At 43.8% G+C, this 12,436-nt stretch overlaps 2 protein-coding genes across 2 annotated transcripts in view; both read right to left on the reverse strand.

The window, feature by feature from the left end:
- PCBD2 (pterin-4 alpha-carbinolamine dehydratase 2) overlaps positions 1–220 on the reverse strand; it is a 51,339-nt gene extending 51,119 nt beyond the window's left edge. Inside the window, exon 1 of the mRNA XM_048490350.1 lies at positions 94–220. Within this exon, the coding sequence (XP_048346307.1) occupies positions 94–195 (102 nt within the window). The 5' untranslated portion in view covers positions 196–220. The remainder of the gene's footprint in view (positions 1–93) is intronic.
- An 823-nt stretch (positions 221–1,043) lies between these two features.
- TXNDC15 (thioredoxin domain containing 15) lies at positions 1,044–10,178 on the reverse strand. Its single transcript, XM_048491854.1, has 5 exons — positions 9,917–10,178; positions 7,745–8,220; positions 5,364–5,527; positions 4,773–4,903; positions 1,044–2,181 (listed from the first exon to the last, which is right to left on the reverse strand). The coding sequence occupies exons 1-5, from the start codon at positions 10,161–10,163 to the stop codon at positions 1,985–1,987; spliced, it is 1,215 nt and encodes a 404-aa protein (XP_048347811.1). The 5' UTR covers positions 10,164–10,178; the 3' UTR covers positions 1,044–1,984.
- Between the last annotated feature and the right edge of the window lie 2,258 nt (positions 10,179–12,436).

Below are 12,436 nucleotides of genomic sequence, written 5' to 3' on the forward strand. Positions count from 1 at the left end.
GTGTAGGGACGGTGGAGATCCCCGCTACTGAGTGGCGTCCCCAGGAAGCGGGCGGAGCGGCTCCTTCCCTTTTGCTCCCGCCCAGACTCTCACCATGGCGGCGGTGAACCCGCTTCTGCTGATGCCCCGTCCTGCCACGGCCACCAGTCCCACCCGGAGCGGCCACAAACACCTCAGCCCTGCGCCGCCTGTCATGGGCTTTAGTTTCTGGGGCGCCGCCCCTCCGCGCATGCGCTACCAGGGCCACGAGGGAGACTCTACAAGGCCCGCCCCCGCCGTCCACTGAAGCTGCGTCACCGTGGGGAGGCGGGGCCAGATGCTCTGCTGCCCGCGCGTTTCATGAGGCTCAAGAGATAGGTGTGAATATGGTTTGATCGGCAGGCAGGACCGAGGCTGCGTGCGACCGACCGCCGTATGATCACGGATGCTGCGCGGTTCTTGCTTAGGGCGGCGAGTCCTGCATCTTCGCCTGCTTATCCGTTTTTAACCATCACTGGGGAGACTCCCCCTTCTTCAATACCGCCAGGACTTCGCACCAGAAACTGCCCCACAGAAATACCACTGCCACCTTCCTTTCTCTTTTCATCAATTACATACCTACCTGCTGCCCCTCACAGATTCAAGGTCGTCATCCTATCCTGCCAAAAACAACCTTTAAAAAATTCATTCCATTTCCCCAACAATGATACCTGAAGAAAGCAACCCACAAAAGATCTAAACATACTGATCTGGAAAGAGGCCCCTCCTCCCCAGGGTCACTGCCCGAGGCTACACATGAAGCAACCTCCACTCATCCATAAGATGACAAAATTCCCTCTAGCATTCCAACATACTGAACTAACTGACTTGTGTAGACGACAAGAGGTCTGAAAGGCTCTTACCTTTAACCCACATATAATTTTCACTGTATCCCAGCCATGACCAACAAATGCAGGGACAAGCCCCTGCCAAATTAGAACAGAATATTTGCTTAATTGGACTGTCCTTGTCTCATTCTGTTGCCTATCTCAGGACACCAATGAAGAGAAGAAGTACAAAAAGTCTTTAGAACTTGGACATAGGTTTATTGTGATAGCAATCTCTAAAATGCCACAGAACTCTCCTGGATTTAATGTAATCCCGTAATGGTATTCTCTTCCTGATGCTGTATATGATCGATCTTGTTTTCTGTTGCCTGATGAGGCAAGACTAAAACACAACATTAAGACAATAACCACAGTGCTATACCAATTTACACCCATGCTGAAAGTTATATATAAAAATATTAAACATTAAATTGCCTAATCAGGTCCTTTTTTGCACCTTTAAAAGACTAAACCTATTATAACTTCAGGGCACGTATGAGTGTCACCTTCTCATGTCAGCTATTACAGAAATGCTATGATGCTTTACAGCAACATTCTAACATTATTATTTAGACACCATAATTATGGCAGTGTCAATGATTACTAGGACCAAATGCTAGTATCAAGACCGTACCCAAATACAGCTCTGAATTGCATGTTGTGTGTGTTGTGTATTTGTAAGAATTTATACTCTGAGCATCTGAAATGCAAAATCAATAGCAAAAGTTCAAGGAGTTTTCCAAAACCTGTGTTTTAAAATCTGATCTTTACCACATCATAAACATCCACCTGCAGACAACTTGGCAAGGCATGGAAATGTCATGGTGTTCTACTATAAAAAGTAGTAATCCACTCACTAGAAGTAATCATGATTTTTCTTTTTAAAAAGGGGGGGAGTATGAGAAACCTACAACAAGCATAAGTACTTTTCTGCAGAAAATTCTCTCATCTCTACTTTATTGAGAAGTTTCCAATTATATCTTTTCACAGCGCTCCCATAGCAATGTTTAACATTTGATGTTCTGTGTTTTTGAATAGAGAAACACGATGAGGTTTATGTGCACAAGAAATCACAGTCAATCTACTGTACAATTTTATGCTATTTAACTTGTTCTCAAAGCATAAAGTTCTCAGGCACATTATTCCTGATGCTCCTGATCATGACCAGGTATTAGCCACCGGATGCTTTCAGTCCGAACAGTAGCATACATGATGAAACTGATAAGAAACAGTAAAGAAAATAAGAGAAGCCAGTCTATTCCTTTAGTCAGAGTACTAGGTAGGGGACCTTCTTGATCTTCTTCAGTGATCACTACGTCAATCTTGGGCTCAATTCCTGAAAGAAACAGTCACTCGTTAGTTTAATCAGAATTATACATAAAAATGGTACTACTGATGTTTGCATGCAAGTATCTTTTGTTTGCATTTAGACTTATACCATTTTGTTATTTAGCACTTACCCTGACATTGCCCCAGCTTTGTAAATTTCAAAATACAACCAGAAGTTACTTTCACGCTAGAGGAACAGATCCCTGAAGGCTAACTGTGCTAGTCTACTGAAGACAAAGCAACAAAGTATTGTGGCACCTATATAAATATCTAAATTGATGATATGGTAATGATTTCTTTTAATATCTGGTTTTCCTAAGGTTGTATTATGCTAACCTTGCTATAATATGGTTTTTTGCTATCCTTCTGGTTGGGTTCATTATGTACAGGTGATGTAATTATTTGTGATGCTATGGGGATAGTAGGATGTTATTTTAATGTTGTGCGATGATGTTATTACTGAAGATTGTGATGTTATATTATGTTGTTGGACATTGTTATTATGCATTGTTATATTAAGAATTTTTATGTTGTTCTGATGTATGATGTTGATTATGGAGTATTACTAATATTGTCCATGGTTTATTTATTGTTGTTTACTACTGATGTTGCCGATGTCATGACCATTGTATATGTACTATATTATTATCTTGTTGTGCACCGCTCTGAGCCCTTCAGGGGAGGGTGGTATAGAAATTAAACATAACACAATATCACTACAAATATCTAAATAAATGTGTGATGCTACCTGGAATACTTCTGAATTTACAGTGATATTTACTTTTAGGGGCCAGAGCCACTTTATCAGATGCATGAAGTTGTTGCATCATGGTGGCAGATACACACACAGATTGACAATTGTGGATTACAGCTTAGATCTGGCAAAGGATTTCCAGAGTTTGGAGAGGGTGATTTTGCCATCTCCCCTGTAAGCTGTAGACCTCCAATTTCTCCATCATGCTGCTCTTGGGAACTCCACCTCCCAGGAGTAGCATTTGGGGAAGGGCCATATGGACTGCAGCAGAGGGAAAGGTAGTCACACCCTGTGGATGGATATTTTTTCTGCTTGTGGAAGATACTGGTAGATCCAAGACTGATTCTGCTTTTTTTCCCCCATAAATACAACAATAAGCTTAAAGTATCAAATATACTTCCTACATTAATAATAGCTACTGGATAAAATGTTACCAATTCAATTGTACTTCAGTTCTCCAAACAAAAAGCAAAATATAACAAGACAAGCAAGTTTCTCCATCCTTGTGTAGTAAAATAATAATAAAATTCTGAAGGCACTTTAAAATAGGAAATAGTTTATTGCATTCTTCTGTCTTTCATGAGGCAGTGACAGAGACTAGAATATAAGTAACTTTGTCAACTATTCCATCCAGAAGTGCTAGAGATAAATGTATTTCACAAACTGTAGATAAGGCCATAAGGAGAAAATCAGTAAGCAGCCAGAAACCCTCTCCACCATACCAGGAAACAACTAAGGTCTCTCTATCCAGCTTCCAATTGCAATCAGAGAAACCATCAGGAGGGCAAGAAATTGTCTGACACCTCTCCTGAATCCAGCTCAACTCAGTCCCCAAGGATTTTTAAATGTGTTGTTTCTATTGCCTTCCTTGGGTGCCATTTTTGTCAGAACAACAAAAAATGGCAGAATAAAAATATCTTCCCTTATAATACAGGAGAGAAGGGATAACTGGTAATAGCTATCCTCCTCTTATATTCATCATTCAATTAAGAAGAGAAGAAGAGTTGTGTTTATATCCCCCTTTTCTCTCCTGTAGGAGCCTCAAAGGGGCTTACAATCTCCTTTCCCTTCCCCCCGCCACAAACACCCTGTGAAGTGGGTGGGGCTGAGAGCTCCGAAGAGCTGTGACTAGCCCAAGGTCACCCAGCTGGCATGTGTTGGGAATGCACAAGCTAATCTGGTTCACCAGATAAGTCTCCTCAGCTCAAGTGGCAGACCAGGGAATCAAACCCGGTTCTCCAGATTAGAGTGCACCTGCTCTTAATCACTATACCACGATGGCTCTCTAAGTGGAAGAAACCGTATTTATAATTTATAAGCATATAGTAGACATTCCTAACTCTTACTGCTACATGAGCTATTAGATGCCTAAGCTTGATTCGATATGCATTTTCTCAAAAATGTCTCACAGTATTAAATGTCTCTTACTCCCATGAAAATGCACACATGATTGTGATTTGATTTAGCTTTCCCAAAAATCTCAAATCTCTTGAACAAGTCCGAATAGAGCTTCCACATCTATGCATTATGACTTCTTGTGATCATAAAGCAAACAAATGTAGGCCTAAATAAAACTTAGCAGGTTGTGACCTTTACAGCCCCCACAGTAATGGATTGTGGTGGTTACAGTGCTGAAATAGGCCTCAGAAGCCCCAAGTTCAACTCTCCACCCTGTTATGAAGCATACTGGAACCATAAAATGTATTGGTTGGCCTCACCCCAATCACTCTTTCTCAACCTAGTATGGCTCACAGAGCTGAAGTGTGGATCAAATGCAGAAAGAGAGAACGATATAAACTATCCCGAGCCTGAAGGAATAGTAGGATAACAATGTAATATCATACCTGTCTGATTAAAGATGAAAGCTTTCAGTGTGTCTAGGGTTCGATCTGTATGGTTAAACCTTGCCATAGGCTTAGCCCCTTGGAAAAGGAGGATGTTAGGAACAGCTACAGTTCCAAATCTGGTTGACAAACTGTGAAGGAACAGGATTACAGTAGAAAAGTCACCTTTACAGAATTGATGTCTCCTTTATACCACAGCAAAATAATAACTATTAATTTTTTATTAAACTATAGAGTGACTTTAGCAGGGTGGGAACAGGTCACTGCAGTTGCACAGAGGTCGGGAGAGCGTCACTTTGAGATCGTTGATCACAGTGCAGCAAGCCTCTTAGGAGGAGGCGCAGCTGTGCCACCCCCAGGTGTGCCACAACTACCTCCCCCATAGAATTACACTGCCTGTGACTGACCACTATTCAATAGAACTACTTTTTAAAGTAACGAAACTTTTAAGGGCAGAAGAAGGACATAAGATGCTTTCTACCTTCACATATTATTCTGACAATATATGCTAAAATGTATGTTTTTTCTACAGAAGGTGAATGGCAAAAACAGCAGCAAACACACTCCAAAGGTAAGTAAACAAGAAGTTACCTGCTGTGTTGTGAGGCATCCAAGGCCAAGAAATGAAGAGTTGGAAATGCTCGAGGCAAAGAATTAAAATGGGGAGCCAAATTGGCAGAGAAACGGCACCAAGGGGTATAAAACAGCACTAAGGTACAGTCACTGCCATTTGGATTTAAGAATTCCATTAAATCCTATGATGAAACAAAAAAATTAAGCACGTAATTGTCATTATGCATTGTTCAAATTAATTCTTGAGAAAGACAGTATATTTCAACAAGAAATTCAACTGCTTACATTCAACCATACATTGATCATTAAAAAGTAGGATGTGTTAGCAAGGTTTTAATCCTCACTACATTAAGAAATTGGGGGGGGGGGGGGGGGGGGGGAGTTAACTTCCAATCTATTATTTTGAAAAGGATCAGCATTGCCTATTCTCTCCCAGCAGCTACAGTACATCTCTCCCCATTTTTTTTACAGCCCAATCCAGAGGGGGAGGAGGTGCTCCAAGGCGGCCAGGGATAGCATGGCAAAGTGGACAGTGTGGCAAAGGCAGCAGCACATTGTCTCCAAAGGAGCTTCAGGTGGCACAGAAAGGAGGCAAATTAAAAATCTCAAACAGCCCCATAGGCTAAACAGGCTTATGTCACACTTTTCAGTGGGATAAGTCTGCAGTTCTGGAGGGGTGCCTTCCCCAGCTGGAAGGCTGGAGAAAGCCGAGTATTTGGTTCCACCCCTGGAAACACCACTGCCCTGCCCCCCGTTCTGTACCACCATGTGCTTGGACACCAGCTCAGCTTCCAGGCAGCAGATGCTTCTGGGTGCAGACACTGCAGAGCTGTGAAACACATGAACGTAGCGTATCTGCTCTCCTCGCCGGCATAGGTGCCACTTACACTGGCAGGGTGCGCAATAGTGCTGACATGACCCTCTGCCACTCCCACAGGCCAATTCCCCCCCCCCCCACCATCTGAATTATTATTATTAATTAAGTTTCTTGGGCCCTTAATCTATAAGCGTGTATAAGAAAAAGCTTATCAGCTATAGAAAAACATTTAAATGCCCTTAGGGGTACTTTTTAAACTTCGTTCATAAGTGAAAGTTTAGATCCAAAGTAGAAATGTGCCTTGCTGCTGAAGCCTACTAAGGCTGCAGCCATTTATACACAATGGGATGCTAGACTGCTTTCAGTCTAGTACAATAACTAGAAAAAAGGAACAGCACATTAAAACAAAAAGTAAAGAGCAGACAGGGAAACAGCAAAATGGAATAGGAGTCTTTTCAAATCATGACAATCCAAATATAATTGACTGGATTCCACCAATACTTTTTTTCTTCTGATAGTAAGTATCATCTGAGTACTGATAACCCAGCCCAAAACTCTGGACTAGCTGGGTGAACAGCCACATATATATGTTAAATAACACTGAGGAGAGGATTGCCACCTGAGGTACTCCATATACCAAAGGGTATCATGGAGAAACCCTCTCCCTGTCAAGTGCCACCCTCTGTCCCTGATTCTAGAGCAGGGGTCTGCAACCTGCGGCTCTCCAGATGTTCATGGACTACAATTCCCATCAGCCCCTGCAACCTGCCCAATTGGCCGTGGTGGCAGGGGCTGATGGGAATTGTAGCCCATGAACATCTGGAGAGCCACAGGTTGCAGACCCCTGTTCTAGAGTAATGAGGCCAGCCATTGTAAGACTGTCCCACATATACTAGAATCAGCAAGGCAGCAGGCCAGGATTCAGTAGTCAACCATGTCAAAAGCTGCTGTCAGATCGAGCAGTAACAGCAGCACTAACCCACCTCTATCCGGATGTCTACAAAGATCATCTGTGAGGGTGACCAGCACAGCCTCCATTCTATGACCAGGCCAGAAGCTAGAAGAAACAGGTCCAAAGCTATCTCAACTAGTTTACTCGGGGATTCCCAACATGGAGCCGTGGATACCATGGTGCCAGCTTATACCTTTCCTGGTGCCTGTCAAGTGCATGGGGACGGGGGGGAGCAGATGGAACTTTTGCCCAGAAAGGCTTATGATTGGCTATGCAGATTTTTAAAAAAATGTTGCTTTGGCAGCAGCTGCTACCACAGCATAAAGATCTTCACTTTGTGATAGAAGGGAAGTTGCGGGATCCATTTTGTGGCTGGCCCCACCTCTTGTGTCAGCCATTTTATAGCTGCTTTCACCATGCTCTACTAGAATTACAAAGGGGCCCATAGGTTCAAAAAGGATGGAGACCCCTGATATAAGCACTCTTCCCTCCCCCAATCATTTTGTTCAGTCAACACAGTCAGAAACAAGTTGTAATTCCAGAATGCTAACACACACCCCAGGATTCCTAAAATAAAACTAGATGACTCATAAAAGACAAATAGACATTGATCACAAGGTTTGTGCTTACTTGGGAAATATTCAGAATTTGTAACGTAAAGTTAGTTATTCCTGCGATATTTCTTTCTTCACAATTCACTTTAGGCGTTTTCATACCATCTGTGCTATTAGAGTCGTCTGTTGATGAAGGATGCACAGCCTCCAGTACTACAGCTGTCTCTCTTATTTGCTCTTGAGCAGAAGAGCCAGGCTGAGCAAGAGATGCAATAACACCTTGCATGCTGCATTCACCATTGACTGCATCACAGGTGCCAGAATCAGATTCTGAGACCTGCCTCTCCTTTGTCTCACCTGGAATAACTGACAGAAGTACAGGCTGTCCTTCAGGAACGCCATGACCCATCATAGCATCTGCAATTTCTGCAGTTCTGTACTGTATAGACGCCTTAGCTTTGTCACTGTTTACATGAGAAGAACTACTTTCTGTAGTAAATGGAAGAGCAGTTTCACTCAGCTTTTCAGACAGATCATCTGTTTCAGTTGCTCCTATTGAAAAAAAATACAGAAACGAAGACATTTAGTACCATTCAACAGAAGTAGTACAAGCTCATCATCTCCCTTCATCTTTGTGAAGCAGGTGTTCATTCACATAGTTGTAATATCTCTACCATCACTTAAGTTAAAGGAAGAGGATGTGTGTTCCAGTGGCAGTGAATATGCTTTGATTGCAAATGATCCCAGATTAATCCTTGCCCTCCCCAGTTAGGGAAAAAAAATTCTCTGCCAGCATCACCTTGGAGGACCACTGGCAGAGTACACAGAAGAAGAGGAGGAGGAGGAGGAGGAGGAGGAGTTTGGATTTATATCCCCCCTTTCTCTCCTGTAGGAGACTCAAAGGGGCTTACAATCTCCTTGCCCTTCCCCCCTCACAGCAAACACCCTGTGAGGTAGGTGGGACTGAGAGAGCTCCGAGAAGCTGTGACTAGCCCAAGGTCACCCAGCTGGCGTGTGTGGGAGTGTACAGGCTAATCTGAATTCCCCAGATAAGCCTCCACAGGTCAGGCGGCTGAGTGGAGAATCAAACTCGGTTCCTCCAGATTAGATACACGAGCTCTTAAGCTCCTACACCACTGCTGCTCCTACATGGCACCAGTGGTCAGAATTGGTATAAAGCACCTACATGTGCATTTAATTTGAACTTCTGGTGTTATTCATGTGAAAATCTGAAGAGATTTGTTAGAGCAGAAGTACCATAATACATAATTTTTTTCTTCATTCTCTTTAGGATAACCAAGGATATAAGCATAAGAGTCATCACCTCAGCAACACAAAACTAGATCGAATTTACCAATCACTGCAATACACAGTGAACTCAATTTTCCAAGGCACCAAAACTGTTCAGTGCGGTCAACTCATTCTGGTATTCCCCTGCCCTCATAAACCAGGGTTGTAACAACAATCCATTACAAAATATTCAACACTGGGGTGAGACTGTGGCTCAATGGGACAGCATCTATTTGGCACACACAAAAATCCCAGGTTAAATCCCCCAGCATCTCCAGTTAAAAGGATCAGTTAGTAAGTGATATAGAAGATCTCTCAGTCTGAGACCCTAGGTTGTCATTTCCAGTCAGAGTAGACAGTACAGACTTTGACAGACAAGAAGTGTGACCGAGTATATGGCAACTTTACATGATTTTGTTGACCCAGCAGCCATTGCAAAAAAATAAATAAATCAGGAACTCTTAAGATACAACGAATATATTTTTAGTGATGGTAATTATTTTTTTTCTTAAGAGCATGCAATTAAGCAAGGAGCCCTGGTGCATAAGAACCAGATCTGTCTAGCCTTTTATTTGCAAAGAATCCCAGGAGACACTAGCAGGTGCTTTGCCAGAAACTGTTTGCTTACTAAGGGGACATCATTTTCACAGGGCTGCTGAAAGAGGGTAAGGGGACAAAACTCTGGGAGCCCATGAAGCCCATCAAGTTTTACGATTTGCTTTTTTGTTACATCTAAGCTGGGTCTTGGGGGTGTGAGGAGCTCCCAGATGGAATCTCTATGGGGGGCACTTCGTGATAAGGAGAGGGACCACCTGATTAAAATCTCCAGAGTGGCAACGCCGCCCAGCTATGCACAGGTAACCTAAGATACCCGCTCCCGAATAACCGCTTCCCTCCCCCCCTCCCCTCACCGGAATCGTCGTCGTCGCCCCACCCCATCCCACCAAGTCCTCCTAACCTGCTAACAGGCTCCCGAACAGCCAGGCCACCCAGAGGCCCCACCCCCGCCCGCGCGAGGACGAGAGCTTCATCCTCGCCAGGGAGGGGGCAAAGAACCGAAGGAACCGGCAAAAGAACAGCTGCAGTCGCTTCCAGGTCGTCGCTCTTTTCCGCTTCCGGGTTCTGAGAGAACAAGTGAATATCTCGGCTGGCTGGCCCATAGATATAAGGAGTGGTAGACGGACCGGCAGTCCTTTGGTCGGCATGCCGGATATCCTGGGAGCTGCTGAAGCCTCTGAGGCCCTTTCGTTAGAGGGCTCTAAAGGAATCGTAGGCGACCAATGGAGAAACCCAGCCTTCTGCCATTCAAGTAATTTTAAGGTGTAGAATACAGACCCCGCCCCCGCCTTGTAGAGGTTCATGCTCTTGCAGCTGTAGGTTTTCTCTTGTGCGGGAAAATGGGATTTGTAAGCACTTTGCGCAGATAATGCGCTCTGCAAAAAGGAGAGAAATAAACTGTCAAACACGATCGCTGAATTGCAAAACCAGAAAAGTGGGGGCGAAGGTGAAACAGGGTGATTTGCGACGACACTGCACTGAAGTCTGTACTGGCGACGGAGCTGAAGCCTCGCCTTGGAAACGCGGCTCCCTCCACCTGCGCGCATAACGCTTTGTGTTGTTCCCGTTGGGACTGAGGTCCGAAGATATTCCAGAGAACACAAGAGACCAGAGGCTTCTGATATTTGAAAAATCTCTATAGTAATGTCCATCAATATCAGGGAAAGGCAATTGTTTTGTCTCCCTATTTAGGAAATACGAATTAACAGTACGGCTGCCATCATTCCCACGGGCGGCCGCTCTTGTCCTTACAGCTTATCCTACGATGCTATCATGAATGTGGATCAAAAGGACCCGTCTCCCTCGAGTACGGGTTGAAACAAGGCTATTACTGCCGTATCGTTAAGAATAATTCTGTGAGGGAAAAAGGTGGCACACCCGCATCCAAACCGGCTGGAGGGGAAAGGCAATGCGATCGCTGTCTTTCTACCAGTAGTGGTCACTAGCAGGCTGCCGACAACACCGAAGACTCAAATGGAATAGTAGTCACACGACAGTTGTTAATGTGCTTTTAGTTAGCACAAAGTGAGCATATCGGACATCATAGGGCCCATTTGACCCTGTTTACCAAGGACAGTTTCTGTTTTGAGATATCTCTGACCCAACTAAATTACAACTCTCTTTTTGTCTTTGAGCATGCCTTTTTAAAATGTTAAAGCAAATAGGCTGCCATTCTTTCAATTTCAACACCAATCCTCCACCACATAAAACTGACATTTCTGAGTTGAGGCAGAGTGAACCTATGTTTATCTCTAAGGCATCTTGTAGCACACTGCTGGCGATTTCAGATGTAGGTAAAGCTCATTTTGAAGCTAAGAACATATGGGGTGCTATGTCATCTTAGTGTTTCTCTCACTTAAAGAACCTCGATTTTTAAAATGTGCAGGCATTGTAATGCAAAATATATGAACATCAAGTAAAGCATTTAGCAATATAAAATAATGGAGGGCAAAGGAGCAATTTGGTATAGCCTGATCACAGAAGCTGAGGTTTTATCTTTACTTTCATGAGAAACCACCAAGAAAAACGGTAGAGGAAGGCAATAACAAACCACCTCTGCAGAAAGTCCCTTGCTGGGGTTGCCTAAAGTTGTTTGTGGATTGACATTTGTAATAAAAGTGGCTAGTCCAAAAATAATTCTGGAAACACATGCATACAGAGGCATATGGGAGAAGTGGCACCCAGGGACGAAACATCCTCTGGGCGCTCCCCCTCCCCCTGCGGGTTGTGTAGCCCCACCCCCACACATTGTGTTACCCCGCCCCCATGCATCCCTGCTGTCGGCTTAACCCAGAAACACAGCATCACTTTCAATGTTTTTTAAATTGGGGAACCCAGATTTTCCCTTTAAGGTGGATTTAAAAGGAGAATCTGGGGCTTCTAGTTTACATTGAAAGTGATGCTGGAATCCACCCCCAAACAGCATCACTTTCAATGGTATTTAAACTAGAAAGCCCAAATTCTTCTTTTAAATCCACCTTAAAGGGAGAATCTGGGGTCCCCAGTTTAAACAGCATTGAAAGTGATGCTGTTTGGGGGCACATTCTCCCTCACCCTGAAACAGCATCAATTTCAATGTTTAAACTAGGGACTTCAGATTCTCCCTTTAAATCCATGCCGAAGGGGGTGGATTTAAAAGGAGAATCTGGGGAAATTTGGGGGGTGCCTGCTGTCAGGGGTGCAGTTGTTAAACTAGCAGCACCAAAATCTCAGGGTATCTTTAGGAGACTCTCTTGATGATGCCACCCAGGTTTGGTGAAGTTTGGTTCAGGTGGTCCAAAGTTATGGACCCTCAAAGGTGTAGCCCCCATCTATTAGTTTCCATTGGAAACCATGGGGGATTGGGGCACCCCTTTTGGGAGACCATAACTTTGGACCCCCTGAACCAAACCTCACCAAACTTGGTGGTATCATCAGGAGA

The sequence above is a fragment of the Sphaerodactylus townsendi genome, linkage group LG03, assembly GCF_021028975.2.
Source record: "Sphaerodactylus townsendi isolate TG3544 linkage group LG03, MPM_Stown_v2.3, whole genome shotgun sequence".
Classification (NCBI taxonomy): Eukaryota; Metazoa; Chordata; class Lepidosauria; order Squamata; family Sphaerodactylidae; genus Sphaerodactylus; species Sphaerodactylus townsendi.